At 37.5% G+C, this 18,718-nt stretch overlaps 1 protein-coding gene across 6 annotated transcripts in view; it reads left to right on the top strand.

The window, feature by feature from the left end:
- The window catches only part of Aff3 (ALF transcription elongation factor 3), a 579,697-nt gene that overhangs the window by 124,284 nt on the left and 436,695 nt on the right, over positions 1-18,718 (top strand). For 5 of the 6 annotated variants that reach the window (XM_069988533.1, XM_069988535.1, XM_069988536.1 and 2 more), the window contains 2 exons: positions 15,517-15,591; positions 17,764-17,884. In XM_069988533.1, coding sequence (XP_069844634.1) covers positions 15,517-15,591; positions 17,764-17,884 — 196 coding nt within the window. The remainder of the gene's footprint in view (positions 1-15,516; positions 15,592-17,763; positions 17,885-18,718) is intronic. The other variant, XM_069988537.1, reaches the window with a different exon arrangement.

Raw genomic sequence — 18,718 nt, 5'->3', positions numbered from 1 at the left:
ACATTGTCAGAATCACTGAAATTTCCTCAGGCATTTTTCTAATCACCCTTTACCATCTCTTAAGAGATTATCATTATGCTGAATCCCAAGACTATAAATTATAGGTACTTGCTTTATAAATCATAGTGATATAATTATATACTAGGCAGTCTTCTCTTTATTGTTTCTTCTACTCAGTATTATGCTTGAGATATTTATGTTGTCACATCTAGCTGTAGTTCTTAAAGAGAACAGAGTTATGCTTAAGGACATGGAGTAGCTACATAAATTAATTGGAATTCTTTTGCTTTCCATCCTTCATTTAATCACTTTAAGTTTTTATTGTTATTATAAAGGTGATGTACATAAGGGTAACAGTTTCATAGTTAGGTAATGAATACATTTCTTTTTGGACAATGGTGCCTTTTCCTTCACTCTAATCATTTATTTTTTAACAGTGTGTTTATGGATATCTGTTTTATTCTTTGGATAATAATCTAGTACTACTTTATTTTATTGCTCTGATTATTTTTAGCCATTGAAAAAGTCTTTCACTTGGCTCCTGTATCCCTTATCCATACATCAAATATTGTGATGTTGTTTTGGGTACTTTCTATATTACATGGTAACTTAAGCATATATACATATATTCATAATTATTATCCTGTACTTCTGTTGGTAAACAGCCTTGTCAGCTAGAGTAGATTACTGATAGGAAGTTCTTTTTGCCTTTTTTATAGACTTCAGTTGCTTCCAAAGTTTCCTCACACTTTTCATTGACGTTTGTATGTAATCCTCTGATAAAATTAATCCATATAAATCTGTGCATTTCTTATAATTTCCTTTGGTCATAGAAATTTCTCAGTGTCATCATCCACAATTACTGTTATCTCTCCAAAATAATTTCTAATTAGGTAAGTAAAAATGGTTTCATCTTTGTTTGGTGTACATTTCTTTGAATAGTAATGAAGGTGGGCAGTTTTAGCATGTTTATTCTTTATGAATTCACTGAGCCTGATAAAATAATTCACATGGATAGGAAATGGCCAGTTAAATTAATAGAATTACCAGAATTTTCATAGTAAAAGAATAAGATTCTATTAGTTATAACCTTTAACATTTGAGAAATTGAATGCTTAATATTAATGTTGAGTTGCTACTGCATTATTAATGATTTCCTTGGTATGTAAGATGTATGAGTACTAGCCAGAGACAATTGCTGAAAAAGTAAATATTTGAAAAAAGAACATGATTATTGAAAGAATAATTCATTTTCATGTAAAATTCCAGTTTACTACTTGTTGGCTTGAAAAGAAATAAGTAATAATTCTTAAGCAGTAGATTGATAGGGAGGGCAAGAATCCTAGTATTGTAGCATATATCTTGGCTATATTTTATAATCATTCTCCTAATTTTATACTTTTGTGTGATAGTTCAGAAAAGAAAGAATAAATGAAAAAATTATATTGCCAATATTTAAAAAGTGGAATACTTTATATTAAAAGTAAATTGTGCTTATAAAACCTCCAAGCAATGTAGAAGAATATAAACTCATCCATTCTTTCCACCACTCCATTATCATTTACTTCAGCAGTAATTACTTAAAATTTCATATAGGTATAAATGTGTATAGATTTTGTAAGAAAAAGATATGAAAATCATGTTCTTCTACAACTCAACTCTTTTTCATGCTTAAGATGTATGTTTTGGATATGTTTTTACATCTGTACAGTTAGAGCCATTCTATCCAGTGACTACATAGTCTTCCATTGTATGAATTACCATTTGTTAATGGTTACTTAAGAATGAATATTTAGTTGGTTTTAAATTTGTTTTTTTTCTTTTTAATTATTAAATATTGTTATTGGAATCCCAATGTAGATGTTATATACCTAAATATTGCAATATTGGGTCAAAGTCCATATTCAGTGAGACCTTAAGCTACATCTCTCAGATGGTTTAACAGTGAATTTTCTTTCTGCCTGTGGGTATTTTAGTCACCTCCCATCCAGTATTAATAATGTTTCACCTTCACAGAGCTCTTTAACATTTTCAAGTACTTCTTTGTTCATTTCCTCACTTGCTTCTTACAGCCACTGATCAATGTCTGGATTAATTTTATTACCTATGCTTCTCAAGGCAGATTGGCTTATGGCTTGTCTGTGCCTGGACCTTAGCCAGATCTCTTCACTCAGGACCCAGTGCTGATCTTTTTGAAAGTGGTGGAGCCCCTGAAAGTTACTGATAAGAATTTTTCGTGTGCCAGCTCTTCTCAGATTCCATAAAGACTGTGAATCACTTTTGTCTCCTTAAACAAATCTTTTAAGTTTAGAAATTTTCTTCAGATTGAATATTCCTTATCCTAAATGTTTAGGATCAGAAGTGTTTTGGATTTCCAGTTCTTTTGGAGTTTTGGAATATTTGTATATGTAATGATGAGATATCTTGGGAGTAGGACCTATGGGACCCAAGTGTAAACATGGTAGTCATTTATTTCATACACATCTCTGATACAGCCTGAAGATAGTTTTATATAATATTTTAGTGAAGATGGTTTAATATAATATTTTTAGTGTGCCTGTGTTTTCAAGAATAGTCACATGAGACTCCAGGTGTGAAAGTGTCCACTTGGTGGCATCATATTGACTCTCAAAATGTCAGTTTTGTAGTGTTGCACATTTTGAATCTGCAGGTTACAGGTAGTTAGCCTGTATGCTTCCCATTAGATATAGTACAGGATCTTCTGTTAATGCAGGTGAACTTTCAGTTGAAAAAAAGCTGATATGTTACCTCCAGGTAACTTCATATCTTTCCTAAGAAATTGGATAAAGCTTAGTTGTATTAACTCCTTGAAGTTGCTACTTTCAGAAAGCACTTAAGGACTTTTAAGCATGATAGCATCTACTTTATTGTTCTTGGGAAGACCCAACAAATCTATTAACAGTATTATTTATCCTTGGGGCTCAGTAAGAAGAAATATTGAATGAAAAACAATATTTGTGATTCATTGATGCATCCATGTCACAAATGGTAACTAAGTCTGAGTGCCTATTATAAGCCAAGTGTTCTCTGTTAGATTTGAGAGTTGTGGGCTCTTAGGTCCTACAGTAGGGGTACCCAATAGAGTGCAGAAAGCTGAGAAACCAAGATGGAAGCCCATAGAGTAGAATCTTGCTTAGTTTGAAGAGGGACTAGTGGTGTTGAATTGGAACAGGATGGATGCAAGATCTCTCTCCCCATATCCTCCTGTATTAGATACTACTAAATGCCCTCCTTGCCTATACTAGGTCACTCAAAATTCTTTTATGTGTTCAGTATTTTGAGGAAGAATAGCCCTTCTCATAGGATTTCTTCTGATTAATAAATTTATCTAAGTGTCACAGAGCTGTCTATGTTTATTACCTATGATGCTATACTTAATTTATCTTGTATGAGTATATATGGGAAGCAGAAGGACAAAGATGAAGGGTTTGGGAGAAGGGAAGGGAGGAGAAGATGGGTTGAAGACATATGAAAGTAACATGAAGCAACAGACATGCAGAGGATACTCTGTGTCTTTGCAGCATTTCTCACAGAACTGTGGTAGTTATCCTCATGCATGGGGATATCAAATGTAATACAGTCATCATATCTAATACATCTTCCTAATGTTTGAGGGACCAGATACAATGCTGTATGATAGATTACATGTCTTACTGAGATTGGAAACTTGTGAGTGATCCATCAGCTATAGGAAGACCCCCCCCTCTAGTTTCCTGACACTGTTATATGCATATTTAGAATTAATCATCTTTTGTGTCACCAGCAAAGAATGAATTATAGAACCAGAGAGTTCAAATAATTTGTAACTCTTAATGTCTTCCTCTGAGTCAGGCTGAAATGACTTGCAGAGTTTTCACTGGATGAAGTTGGAGAACTGTCTTCCATATGCCTGTGTGGAGGCTGGGGTCCTGGACATTTTCCTTGTTTAGCTGGCACGTTGTGTATGTTTTTAAGGGTAAATGAATAGTTTTAGGATGAAAAGTTTTGAAACTTAAATTGTTTTGGTGGCCACAGTTTCCATGGAGCCTAGAATCCTAACCATTAATTATATGACTTTAGGCAAAGTATTTAAGTTCGCTAAGCCCCACATTAGTTTTTATTGATGAAAGATCTTTTATCTGTAAAATAGTCATAATAATGTTTATAGTGTGTAGGTCTTATTTCACTTTTATATTTATATGGTCATCTATTAAAATTGCGTGCTTTTCAGAAATAAGGGCTACAGAGCAGTTTGTAGAGAAAGATAAACAGAGAAAATATGAACTTGGTTTACAAGCTCTGTAGGCAATTGTTCTATATTACTTTTATTGTGATTCCATGATTGTTAAATTCAAGAACCATAAGGAAAATTTTAGGACCCAGGTTCTGAATGGATTTTAGTTATGTTTGTTTACATTGTAATATGCCTACGGGCACAATTTGGCAAAAGGAAGAAAAGAAGAGGAAACTTCATTTCCTATGGATTTTTACAGCCAAAGTAGATTTTTCCTTGCCCACTGTGTTAGGCAATCGTGAAGCTGAAGATATGCCTTTGTAGAAAGTAAACATACACATTCTTCTTAGAGATTGACAGTTTAATGGTAGATTTGGATAATTGGCATAAGAGGCATGATGATGAGTTCTTTATAGGACATGTTCTATAGGCCCTGGGATATAATGGAAATGTTTTTGAGGAAAAAGTATGCCTAAACCAAGACCTGGCTTAGAGGCCATGGCTTCTAAGTTGGGACTCAGCTCTGAGGTCATGATCAAACTACTGTTCGCCTTTAATGTTGTAGTTGTCAGCTTTCCTTTTTTCACGAAAATACTTGGGGCAACTAACTTTATAAAGAGAATATATTTACTTAGCTCAGAGCTTTGGGAGTTTGAGTCTGGGAATAGAGAGTGCCATTGATTTGGCCTGTTGAGGGTGATACAGCATGAGGAAGCATATGGAGGAGAAAAATTTGGACCTCCAACAAGTTTGTTTTCAATCTCTGAAAACTAGCAGAAATAAAGATACTGAGTTGGCAAGAGAAATTGGTACCTAATAGATGGGGGTGGCAGATAGGCTGCAGAGTGGAAGGAGAGCGCTCCTCCAGGGGCGGAGGTGGGATTGAGGTGTGAAGTTTAAGGGGACAGTTGAGGTAGGGAAGGCAGCAGCAGGACAGGCAGTGAAGGAAGCATCTGCCTGCTCTATGACCAAGAAACTGAGCTCCTGATCTTACCCCAGTCCTGCTTCCATGGTGAACATAGAGACTCCTCCTTTAAGGTGATTGCTTTTTTTTTTTTAATTTAAGTTTGGCATTACCTTGAGGTTTGAACTCAGGGCCTTGTGCTTGCAAGCCAGATGCTCAATCCCTTGAACCACCATACTCCAGCCTCTTCTCCTCCCCTCTCCTTCTCCTTCCCTCTTCTTTCCAACCTTTCCCTCCCCCCTCTTCGCTTTCCTTCCCTTTTGCTCAGTTCAGCCTAGACCTTGATCCTCCTGCTTATACTTCCTATGTAGCTGGAATGAAGGGTGTTTGCTACCACATCCAGCTTTTTATTGATTGAGATGAGAATCTCACAGACTTTTTGCCAGAGTGGCTTCCAACCACGGTCATCCTAGGAGCTGTTTTCTAAGAAACTGGGATTATGAGCACCAGCTATTGTGCCTAGCAAGCTCAGAGCTGGGGGGCGGGGGGCAATCTTCTGTGTTCATTTTCAAGTACTGAGAATTTTTACCATAGACCCCCAAGACTTCTAACTAAATTGAACTGCCCTGTAACAAAATAGATAGTTCTCATCTTTAGTACAAGGTTTCTTTACCTCTCAGGTAAATTAGTTTGTTCTAACAGTTTTTACCTGTGTTGCCTATATAGAAGGGCAACTCATTGGCCTATTATGTTGATGGCTTATCAGAAGGCATTTGGATCCATGCATATCCTTCTAATTCTACCTTTGGTTAATTCAGCTGTATTTATTTTTGTTCTGTCCTGTGACTACTTCTGTACCTCACTGGTAAATGAATTCAGTTCATCAAAGAGAAGTAACTAAGGCTGATTCTTACTCCTTATCAGAGACTCTAATTGGTTTAGTTAGTATATCTCATTAGTGAATCTGGGAGGAAAGGCTGAGGATTTTGATTTGGAAGACTATGAACCATTCTTTAATATCTGAGACTTAGGATCAGCACCAGGAACCTGATCTACCTGAAGAGTCAGGAAATTAGTTGAAAGGAGTTGGCTAACCTCTGCCCTCTGACTTAAGCCACCAACCTGTGGCCCTGAATGGCCACTATTGTGAGTGTATAGAAAACCTTCATAGACATGCTATAAAATATGATGCATTCTGTTGGTGGCTTTGAAATTCCTAGGAGCTAAATGGTGCCAGGTACCACAACAGTAACAGAACTTCGCATTTTTCTGGGGTTTTGTTTTTTTATCTTTTTTTTTTCTTTTTATCAATGGATGTGCTGGATGTCTAATTTTGTTCAGATGACTGCAGAACCTGGAAAAGCTGTTGCTGCTATTGATGCATAACATACTGCTATTATTGGTCTTTTATATAAATATAAATATATATATACATATATATAATTTGAATTTTTGGAAACTTTAGCTGTGCTGTCAACTTTGGAAAAAGTATCTCAGTTTACCGTGTTGAGTTGGCATTGTACAGAAATTAATAGCCATATTGGTCTAGAAATGTTAAACTTAATTTTTTTCCATTTGTACAGGGGTAAACGCACTGTATTAAATATGTAAGGTCTTATCTACGTGGGTTTGATTACAGAAACTAATAAAGTCTTCTCTAAATAATGAAAAAAAAAAGAAATTCCTAGGAGCTGAAGTTTTGAAACTGGTGTTTTAAAGTGAAAATGAAATTTAACTGAGCATTTGGTGGAGGAAAAATAATTTATTGTCTCTAACATGAAAAGCCCTGGGAGCAAACATCTTCTCTTGGCTGGCACCTATGATTAATGATAGCTCTTCACTGCTGCTGGGAAGTGAACTATTGGAAATAGCATAGTAGGGACTTTGCAAGTGGGTCTCATTTGGTTAAGTTACTGCTTTTGTGAGCTGTGCTGCATCTTTATATGCTACTGAGGAGGAGATGGTAAATCAGAGTAATTGCTTCATCCCAAGGCACTTTTATATTGTAAAGAAAAAGGATCCTGTTAAGAAACTTAAATTAACTTCTACTGTTTCTACTGTATGGAAAGCTTCTTTGAAAGCTGGTTGCCATACAGATTGGTGGTTTATCACAGAACAATTCTGTTAGACCCTTATAACATCAAGACTTAGGGTCCCTCAGGAAAAACATTTAACCCTTGGAAACGCAAAACTGTCATTTTTCTGTCATCTCTCTCTAAGAACTCACTGGGGGATATTTATGAGAAAGGTTTGAAACAGTCAGATTAGAAATCAAGTTGGGACCCAATAAATGATTAGTAAAATTCTGGTAAGGGTTAATACCTGGTAGCAAGCACATGTCCATACTATTTCTTTTATAAATGCACTTATGATATTCTGTAATATTTAAGAAATTACACCCTTAATAATGGGTAAAATGGGGGAATTGATTTAGATTATAGTTCCTGAAACATGTTGGAAAAGTTTAAGGATTGGATATTAGTTCACTTCTAGTACTGTCTTATTCATAGTAGGTATCCTAGCTTTATTTTATTATAGGTTAGAAGAATTCTTAAAATGGACGTGGCCAGGCACCGGTGGCTCATGCCAGTAATCCTAGCTACTCAAGAGGCTGAGATCTGAGGATCATGGTTCAAAGCCAGTCTAGGCAGGAAAGTCCGTGAGACTCTTATCTCCAACAAACCACTAATAAACCACTAGAAAACCAGAAGTGGAGCTGTGGCTCAAATGGTAGAGTGCTTGCCTTGAGCTGAAGAGTGCAGGAACAGCACCCAAGCCCAGAGTTCAAGTCCCACAACCGACAAAAATATAAAAAAGGATGTGTATCAACCAAGGAAGCCTAGCAAGTATTAAAAGAAAGAACTGAAATAGTCATGACCTTAAAATTAACCCCTTTATTCCCAGCCCTTACTCACACAGGGTGGGAGCACCATTTGTCAAAGCTTACTCGGGATGGCTGTTCCCAGGGGCAAAAGTACATCAGAATCTGATAATTCTATGTCTGGTGCCAATGTGCCTGGCTTCAAATTGAAGAGATGTCACATGCTGTCTGTGGGATTTGGACAAGTTTGTTAGCCTCGGAGCTTCCTGTTTTTTTGCACTAGGAAGTAGAGATAATGCCTTATGGCCTTTTTCAAAATTTTTAAAATAAGTAATGTAAAGTTTATGTACAATAGCTGTTGATATTAACAAATTTATTTTAGGCTGTGGAGGGGTCTTAGATGACATAGATCATCCAAAATTTTGGGGGGAGTATTAGTGACCTACATTCAGGGATTTTTAAAAAATTTTTTGAGTCTTTTCATATAATAATTTTCTAAAAGTTATGGTACAGAAGTGATTGTGGCATGCATGTAATGGCCTCAAGCTCATTTCTATTCTGGAAGAGTAGATATGTTCTTACAGGATGTCTTCAAGATTGGATTAAGATGGACATAACCTTTGTGGCCAGACAAACAACTAAAAGGTCAGACTGATCTTTAGTAAGAATCCATGGCAGAAATAACCCACAGTCTGGGGGCACCCTTACAAAGCCTATGGCAAGCCAGCAGTGCTGTGGTATTGGGGCACAGGTCTGAAATTATTTCACTAAAAAGAATGCTCCAGTGATTTTTAAGCGAGCTGTGCCATAGTAATACATAGTAATACACAATTTAAGAATCTATCATATACACTGTTGACTGGTTTTTAACTCTTCAGCAGGTTTTTAACTACTACGTCACCAACTACTCTTAGTACCATTATCATTATGACTACTATCACCTCCACCATTAGTATCCACACTATCAGCATCTTACCACCACTACCTTAAAACCTTAAAACCACTACCACCATTAGTACTAGCCCCAGCTTGCCATCACAATCACCGTAATACTACTATCACACTCATCATTGCTGTTACCATCTACACTACCACTATCACACCATTATCACTATTCTCACCACCCTCATGCACCACCACCAGTAGCACTAGCATGAGCATAACCAGCCCTTTGCTCACTCCCCTCCTCTGCCATCATATCAACAGCAACTCAGGGCCATGAAGGACTGCTGGTTAGGACTCATGCCTTTTCAGTGGGTTCTAATGCCAATTTTGTCTTCTTTTTTGAGTTGTTTCTATTACCTGCTCAATCCCAACTATCTTTTTGCCTTTTGGCCATCAACCCTGTTTGCAGAATAAACAGGGAATTTGCAAGTGTGCTTTTAACAGTCTTGTTTTGCTCTAATTTCAGAAAGGATTCATGAGCTTCTATCATTTGCTTTATAGATAACAACAGATACTAATTAGTTTGACTCATTAAATTAAAACAATTGTTATAATTTTGTAGTGTTTGATTGTTAGCTTAATTGGACACAGTTGCTGATGTTGCTGCTCTGGAGAGCAGGAGTGTTTCTGGGGAGTGTTCTTCTCACACCTTGTTTTTCTTCTTCCTGTTTGCTCTCACAGTGCCCCAGGGACTCAAAAGTGTCTGGATAAATGGTAGTCTCTGTGGCGGGGCTGTTCAGGGCCAGTCATGATGAGAAGTGAAGAAGGGAAGAGTGTTTTTCTGTTCCTACTCTGCACTCATTCATTTCAAATCTGTTTTCAGGAAGGGATTAGATGAATTTATTTAGGGGGAAGCAGCAATGACAGACTGTTTTGGGCAAACTAAGGACACAAAAACTCTGAATGTAGAATTGCAGTATGTTAAAGAAGTATAGTGGTCAGGAGAGAGCAGAGTTCGTTTCCTCTGCATATTGTCAAAGGCCACTTAGTAGGATATATCTTACACCTTTCAACCTTCTTTGCTTCTTTTTTTCTTAAGACCTTGTTTAAAGCTGATCTGTCAGAGATCATCCTGTTTCCCTATGTTCTTTTCTGCCAGAATCCTGAAAATGTGGTGCTTACAGTGTTTGTTTATGAATGGACCTCTTTTTCCCTTTCTCTTCTCCCTCTAGACTCCTAGCTTCAGTCACAGGATAAGGTAGGTCACTGTCCGTATTATTTCCCCAATATGTGACTCACAAATTCAGGAAACGCTTTGGGACTAAAACTGAATTGTATTTTAGTCCATATTTTCAAAACATGGAAACCATGATAGTTTTCTCTGAAAGATAGGAGGAATGTTCATTTTCATCTTAAAGTCACCATGTTATTTATACCCTGCAGTAGATTGGAGAAAGTTAGATTGTTTTCCTCAAAGATTTATGTGCTGTAAACTTGGTCACAAGTGTTGTGATGTGGGGAGGAAGAACTTTTAAATAAAAGTCAGGCCTAATATAAAGTGGTTATGTAATTGGGGGCACTGCTATAGAAAGGAGTCAATATAGTTCATGGAACTCTGGTTGATTTCCAGGGTGAGTTGTGCCAAAATCAGTGATTCTGACCCATGAATCTCTCTGGTTCTCTGTTTCACCATGTGACTGCTCCTCTTTTACATGTACCCTCATGGTAATGCCATCCTTCATGTTGTAATGAGGCCGAAAAATGGTTTACTATGGGCCAAACAGATGGAACCACCAGCTTTTGAACTTACAGCCTCCAATACTGTTTGGTATAAAACAAAACAAAACAAAACAAAAAAAAACCTTTGTCTTTATAAATAACTTAGCCTCAGGCGTTTTGTTATATCAACAGAAAGTGGACTCAACAGAAAGTGGACTAAAGCCTAAAGCAGATCCCCAGCTCTGGAGACATATCAGAAAGGAGAAAAGTCTTTTTTAACAAAATGTGTACATGCTTCCAGTCAAGAAGTACAATTGGCTCGAAGTTTCTTTCATAGGAAATGTAGCTTGTTTGGAGCAAGCACTCATATACCATGGGCAGCACATGGATGAGCACAGGAGGGAGGGAGGAAGGGAAAAAGGTAGTTTTTTCTGGCCAACTGAGTCTGCGGGGTTCTGTTGGGCCTCAGATGGAGGGGTAGGTTGTGCAAACTCCAGCATCTTTTCCTGCAGGAGGAGATTCTGGAGAGAGATTGGAACAGACCGATGAATGGGCTGCATTTGATGAAAATGGTGATACCATCAGTGCTAGCAGCTTAATGCAGAATCTAGAATTTATTTGCTGATTTGTCCTCCGTACCACAGTTGTAGGTTACATGGCTATGCTTTATATGTGTTGTGGAAAGAGATAGAATTTTCTTTAGTTGTTCAGGGCTGTAAAGAGTTACAATAGATGGCACTTTTATTTATAATTTGTTTCATTGTTCTTTCTTAGTGGGAAATAGCTGTTCTTTGTTTCATTTGACCTGTTCTGCCTCTGTGGGCTCATGTACACTGTTTATTACTCCTGAACTTGTTTAGGAAGTGTGGTCACCTCATGGCTTGTGGGAAAGTCCTGTTCTCTGGGTAGAAATGAGGAAAGTACGGTAAACATTACTGTTCCTTCTACATGTCTTATTTTTGGCACGGTTTTTGTGGTCAAATTCTTATCCTAAGGGATGTGTGTATGTGTGTGTTTGAATAACTCTTGCTTGATATTTTCCCACTCAGGCCTGGTGCTGTACTGTTTCAGCCACACCTCTACTTTCAGCTGTTTGCTGGTTAATTAGTGATAAGAAGCGCAGGCTGGATTCAAACTATGATCCTTAGATCTCAGCCTGCAGAGTAGGTAGTATTACAGTTATAAGCCACTAATGTCTTGGCAGTTCTTTGATTTTTTAAAGAGCTAACCTAGTAATAATATTCAAAATCTATCCTTCTTCAATGGACATGCAAGAATACTTAAGGGACATATAGATAAAGGAAGAACCCACCAGGCTGGCAGATATTATTTTTTTCCTTTTTAATGTTTTTATTGTAAAAATAGTGTACAGAGGGGTTATAGTTACATGAGTAAGGTAATGAGTACATTTCCTATTGAGCATTGTTACCTCCTCCTTTGTTTTTTCCCTACCATCCCTACTCTCCCCACCTCCCCAACTTCCCCCTCCCCCTCCAAGTTGTAAAGTTTGTTTTCAACATCTTGTACATCTCATTGTTACAATGGGACATCCTTATTTCAGGATTTTGTTATTTCCCTTCCCCTTCCCAAATTAGCAAAATGTATGTACAAGATGCAGGGCACTGACATCAAATACAGTGAAAATAGGGGTTATGCCATGGGGAAAGAACATACAAAAGAAACCAAAAAATTACATAGTGCATTTTAAATATGTTAAAAACAATAGAAAGAAAGAAAAAACAAGTTGTGTCCCTATCTTGGGGTATATTTCACTTGACATCATCTTATATGTTCATATGTACATAGCTTTTGACCTTTTCTGCTTGTCCTAGACTTATACTAGTTATCACAAATGAGGGAAACCATGGGATCTATGTTTCTTTGGGCCTGGCTTACTTTACTTAATATATTTTTCTTCTAAGTCTTTCCATTTCCTAACAAATGGGGCAATGTCATTCTTTCTAATGGAGGCATAAAATTCTACTCTCTCTATATATACACCACATTTTCTTGATCCATTCATCTACTGAGAGGCATCTGGTTGGTTCCATATCTTAGCTATGGTAAATAATGCTGTGATAAACATAGTTGTGCTGGTAGCTATAATATGGTCTTGTTTGTGATCACTTGGGTAAATGCCCAAAAGTGGGATTGCTGGGTCATAGGGGAGTTCTATGTGGAGTCTTTTGAGGAACCTCCATACTGCTTTCCAAAGTTGTTGAACAAGTTTACACTCCCATCAACAATGCAGTAAGATTCCCTTCTGTCCACATTCCCTCCAGCATCTGTTGTTATTAGAGTTCTTGATTTTAGCCATTCTAACTGGGGTGAGGTGGAATCTCAATGTTGTTTTGATTTGCATTTCTTTTATAGCTAGAGAAGTTGAGCATTTCTTCATGTGTCTGTTGGCCATTCTTATTTCCTCTTCAGAGAAGTTTCTCTTTAAGTCTTTAGCCCACTTATTAATTGGGCAGTTGTTTCTTTGAGGATTTGTTGTTGGGGGATTTAGTTTTTTGAGTTCTAAGTATATTTTAGATATGAGACCCTTGTTTGATGTATGGCTAGTGAAGATCTTCTCCCAATCTGTGGGCTTTCTATTGATTTTGCTAGCTATGTCCTTTGCCATACAGAAGCTCTTAAGTTTCAAGCAATCCCATTTGTGGAACCTTTCTTTGATTTGTTGTGTTTCTGAGTCTTTATTATGAAAATTTCAGCCTGTGCCAAGGAGACCTAGAGTTTCTCATATTCCCTGTAATGTTTTCAGGGTGTCTGCTTTGACATTGAGGTCTTTGATCCATTTGGAGTTGATTCTGGTGCAGGGTGATATATAAGGATCTAGCTTTAGTTTTCTATAGGTGTTTAACCAATTTTGCCAGCACCATTTACTGAAGAGGCTGTCTTTCTTTCATTCTACTTTTTCTAGCTCCCTTATCGAAGATTTGGTGGCTATCAGTCTGTGGGTTCATTTCTGGGTCTTCAGTTCTATTCCACTGGTCCTCAGGTCTGTTCTTGTGCCAGTACCAAGTTGTTTTGATTACTATGGCTTTGTAGTAGAGTTTGAAATCTGGTATTGATATTCCTCCAGCATTGTTCTTTCTGCTAAGGGTTGTTTTTGCTATTTGGGTCTTTTATTGTTCCATATGAAATTTTGGATTGCTTCTTCTATTTCATTGAAGAAAGAGGTTGAAATATTGATGGGTATCGCATTGAATTTGTAGATAGCCTTTGGTAGTATTGCCATTTTCATGATGTTAATCCTCCCACTCAAGAAGCATGGGAGGGTTTTCTACTTCCTAACGTCTTGCAGATATTATTTATATATTTAGTTTCATGTTGTTACCATATGATTAAGGATGGTTTAATTTTGGAAATGATAATAATTTCATATTTAGACATTCGTTCCTCCTCAACTACCCTAATTGGCTTTTGATTAACCCCTATAAGAAACTCCAATTTATGGATTAAAAGCAAATACATGGAAAAGGATAAGAAATGTTTTAGTGCAATTTTTAGTTACTCTTTTAAAACTCACGTCTTGTAAAATGAGTTGATTTGGGAATTCTGTGAATGTAGTTTGTCTGCAATAAATAATAATATTGTAGCAGTTGACTATGTCTACTTCCATGTCAAATAAATACATTTGGTTATATACATTTGAGGAATGTGATTCTTACATTTTTTACAGAAATAGGTAAAAATCTTTATGGATGACAGAGAAAGTACCATCTTCTAGTAACAAAGGAACAGAGCTCATAATACTTGGCACGTACCTGATTTAACTTATACATTTGCCTTCCAGGGATTAGAATTCTCTGAATTTAAGTCAGTTATCCTCAGGAAAGCTGAGCCAATTTCCAGTATAACAGGAAAGAGGGTCTTTGCATTGTCAAAAGACAGAGGAGAGATGAAAAGGAATGTGCTCTATGGGCTTGTGAGCACCTACACAAATTCTACTCGTACTTAGTGGGGTAGTGGACTCACTGTCCACCAGCAGATTTCTTCATCTAAACACATAGTGTTGGGGCAATGGTGAAAGTACAGGCACTCCGGGAGAGATGGGGAGTGGGAAGTCCTGTCTTTCTCTTACAATATTTGCTTTAGGCAGGTGGTATATTAGCTCCAGTGGCCTGAAGTGACACATGGGGGTTGTGCTCTTACCCAGTTAAGGTCAAGGAGTGGGTGGGTTACCTTTGGGAAGGGCTCAGTGTTCATTGGAGGTTGCCGAGCTCCCTGTGGAGAAAGGACGGAGACACCAAGAAGCAGGGAAGAAACAAAGCTTTTCCTCTTGTGTTTTCTTTACTCTCCTTTGAAGCAGTGGGGACAATTATATCTGGGGTCATCTTGCTTCTCCTAGTGTGGAGGAATGACAAAAAGCCTCATGGTGTACTGCAAAAAGCTGGCAAGTACACTTCTGTTACTAGATTCCATGGACATGGTCCTGAGGCTACTCTCTACTAATCAATGTTAGAAGCCAGCCATGGGCTGGTTATGTAGGCAGAGCCTTACTTGAGAACTTTATCTATCTTCAAACTGCAAGGTGGAGAGCTTGAAGACATCTTTAAGCTCAGAGAGGTCAGAAATAAAGCAGTTTAGTAAAGAGGAACAGCTTCCCACTAACTCTAGCATTTCCAAATTATGACATGATCCTTTTTACTCCAGATTGTGGAAACATATTCGTATCTTACTGCTAAATCATAGTTGGTATTTGTCCTATTGTCTTTTTTACATTTAAGCCTCATTGAAAAATAATTTATCATTTTTTTTCATTGCTATATTCTGTCCCTGTCCCTGCTTCTTTGTTGCTTCTCCTCTTTGGATCTTGGTGTCCTTATATCCTTTTCTCTTGGCCTTTGGAAAGAATGCTGACAAACATTTAACACTCATTAAGATACCAAATGGAGTCTGGTCAGGATTCAAGTGTTTTCTCTGCTTGTGGTGTCTATATTTTTACAGGGGTGAAGACATCTTAAGCCAGAGGAATGACTCCCTAGTTGTGGAATTTCAGTCATCAGCCAGCAGATGCAGGAGGTATTATACAGGGCATGGGGGGCTCCTCAGAAGCCCAACAATCATCTGCTGTTCCATAAGGCCGTTCATGTATCATACCAGTCTTGTGTGCTTCGTGGCTTGACTCATCCAAGGATGGCCAGCATGTGTGTGGATGTCTGTGTGTGATGGTTGTTGTTCATGCTGGAGAGGAAGAGTTCTCATGCATGCAGTACAAGCTTACGATTGTTTTGATTGCAAATGCCGACATTGGTCTAAAAGTGAGTTGTTCATAATGAAATCATCATTTCCCTATTGATTAAAACCTTTGTACCTGTCAATAGCATGGGTCATTTGTCCTTAGAATTGTCTCCATTTGGAATCCATAGATGTTCATAAGAGATAGAGATTCATGGGAATAATGTTCACCAGAAGGACAGGAAAGCCCTGGTTCTGTAGATGAGATTGTCATTTCCATCTGCCCCTTATCTTTGCTCTTCACTGTCACCACAGAAGTGATTGAAAGTGACTGTGACTTGAGCTATAAGCCTCTCAGTTTACAGAAGAGTCTAGAGGCTGCAGTTTCCTTTGTATGAAGGACACTGGTTGGTTTCCCAAACCTAATAACGTTGGGTAATGTACTAAGAATGAATTAAAATGCTAATAGACTCCTTGTTCTGGATATTTTAACATTCCCTAATTTTAAATTTAAATTAAATGCCTTAGGGCCTGGAACAGCTTTGCCAGAAGCATGCTTAGTGTCACCAGGTAGACAGTAGATTTAAAATATGTTCTGGCCACACAGGCTGAGCTAGGATAAGCAATATTTATTTTATGACTGTATTTTTGTGTTCTCCACAGCTATATCACACAAATATTATCTTTTTTTTTTTTTTACTATAGATAGCTATTTGGCTTTAAAAATATCATTAGTTTCATAAAATTCCTTTGAACCCACAGTTTCTTTTATTATTAATTATATTTTAAGTAGTTGCATTGGGTTTCAAGCCCCTACAATTGTTCCAAAGTTCTTTTATAAATGACTTTCATGTTTAGACTTTATAGCCATCCTATAAGGCATCCCTGCTTTATAATGAAGACAGAGGCTGTAGAGGTTGAGTTTTTTGTCATCTGGTCTCTGGTTAGGGGACAGCTTCAATTAATAGGGAAGTGTCCTGACTCCTGGCTCAGCCATCTGCCCATTAGTCCAAGTGGGAGCTCTAAGGAAAATGGTGACAAGGTCATTTATATTAAATGCTTCTGCCCAGAAATTAGGACAGTGCCGATTTTGAAGGACATATGATCAAATTTCTTTATCCAGTGAGCCAAACATGAAACAACATAAAAAGTGTTACCTTCTGTCAGTAAGCATATCACTTCCTTGCCTCATTCGTTGAATTAGTCCTGTATTTTCTCCCTATAGGGGGCAGGCAGATTTTATTTCTTCCTTAGTTATTCCAGTTGTCTGGTATCTGGCCACTTCATAATTGTATTTTAGAAGAATAGATATTAATTTTCTTCAACCAAAAGGCTGAGTTCCTTGATGCCATGGCATAATTCAATTTCCATTCTCTTCCTTTTGTCGCCTGCTCCTCTTCCTCCTGGCACATTTTTCATAGTTAGGAGGATGAGTGAGTCAAATATATCAGAAGGAGGAATTGATTCAGGAATCATTTAACGACTTGACTGATTAACAGAGATCAGAAGATGGCTTAAAACTGCAAAAATCATCACAGCATGAAGTTTCAATAGCTCTTTAGGGAGTTAGTTAATGAAAGAATCACTATAGAATGGCAGCCATACTCCCCAAGCCCACCCTCCAAAAAAATCCCAAACAGGAATATTCCCATACACTATTCAGAGACGATGTCATAGAGGAAATATGCTCATAATTCCTATTTACACCTGCTGCAATTACCGTTGGCCTTTTGATCACTCAGTCTTTTCCAGTCAGAGGTACTTAGGTAGTTGCTCTTTCACGTATCAGAGGAATTTCATTTTGGTTAGAACTTGTCCTAAGGATTTCCCTCCTGAAGATTGTAATTATATCAGACCCTAAGCTCATGTGGTATGATTAGACTGGCTTTAATCTTATCCATGTTCTGTTCTCATTGCCATTTGTTCATGAACTAGAATTCTGCAGTCAACTATATGATACCTTGGTCATTACTCTTTAATTTTTTGGTTTGTTCTCTTTTCTTTCTCCTGATACAGTGTCTATGAACCAGATAGGAATGCATTACGGAGGAAAGAACGAGAGAGAAGAAACCAAGAAACGCAACAGGATGGTGGCACATTTAATTCCAGTTACTCTCTCTTCAGTGAGCCCTACAAGGTAGTGTGTACGCAGTTGTTCATCTTTGCCCCTACCATAAATACTCTGTGGATGGCTGTCTTGACTGGAGGAGTTGACTGAGAAAACCCCAGTTAGTTCTCTCTGCCTATACAAACTAGGGAAAAGAAAGCTTGGCTACCAAGTGTAGTGTAATGCCCCCCCTTCTCCACTCTTGGTTTTGAATTCATACGTCTGTTGGCTCCTTCAATAAAATGTGAATTTATTTAATATTGAGAACCACTTGCTGTGGTTTTTATCAATAATACAGACTTAAATTGCTGTGATTTTTATTGATGATATACCTTGTCCCTTGGCATTGGTATTTCAAAGTCAGTGCCATTTGTTATGTTTTCTAAGATCTTAGGAAACAAACACTATTCAAAACAGAGGATGGGTTACATATTTGACATTTGCAAGAATCAGGGCTAATAAAAAGAAATATTCAAATTATTTCTCATTTTTACCAAAGGTCAAATATATAACCTCTCTTCTAAAATGATTCATGAAACTATGGATAGTTCATATTGGTAGATTCTTGCCCATTTAGCTCCATGTGTGAAAATACCGTACAGAGGGGTTACAATTACATGGCAAGGTAATGAGTTCGTTTCTTATCAAGCATTGTTGCCTCCTCCTTTGTTTCCCCTTCCCATCCCTTCCCATCTCCCCGCCCAACTACCCCCTTCTCCCCCCCCCCAAGTTGTAAAGTTTGTTCTTCGACCTAACGTCTTATACATCTCATTGTTGCAATGGGTCCACCTGTATCCCTATTTAAGCAATTTGTTTTTTCCCTTCCCTTCCACAAATTATACCAACATCAAATACAGTGAAAAC

Source organism: Dipodomys merriami, unplaced genomic scaffold (genome assembly GCF_024711535.1).
Source record: "Dipodomys merriami isolate MVZ:Mamm:240054 unplaced genomic scaffold, mDipMer1.0.p SCAF_36, whole genome shotgun sequence".
Lineage (NCBI taxonomy): Eukaryota > Metazoa > Chordata > Mammalia > Rodentia > Heteromyidae > Dipodomys > Dipodomys merriami.
Note: the sequence above shows the minus strand (reverse complement) of the source record. Positions and strands in the feature narration are given on the sequence as shown.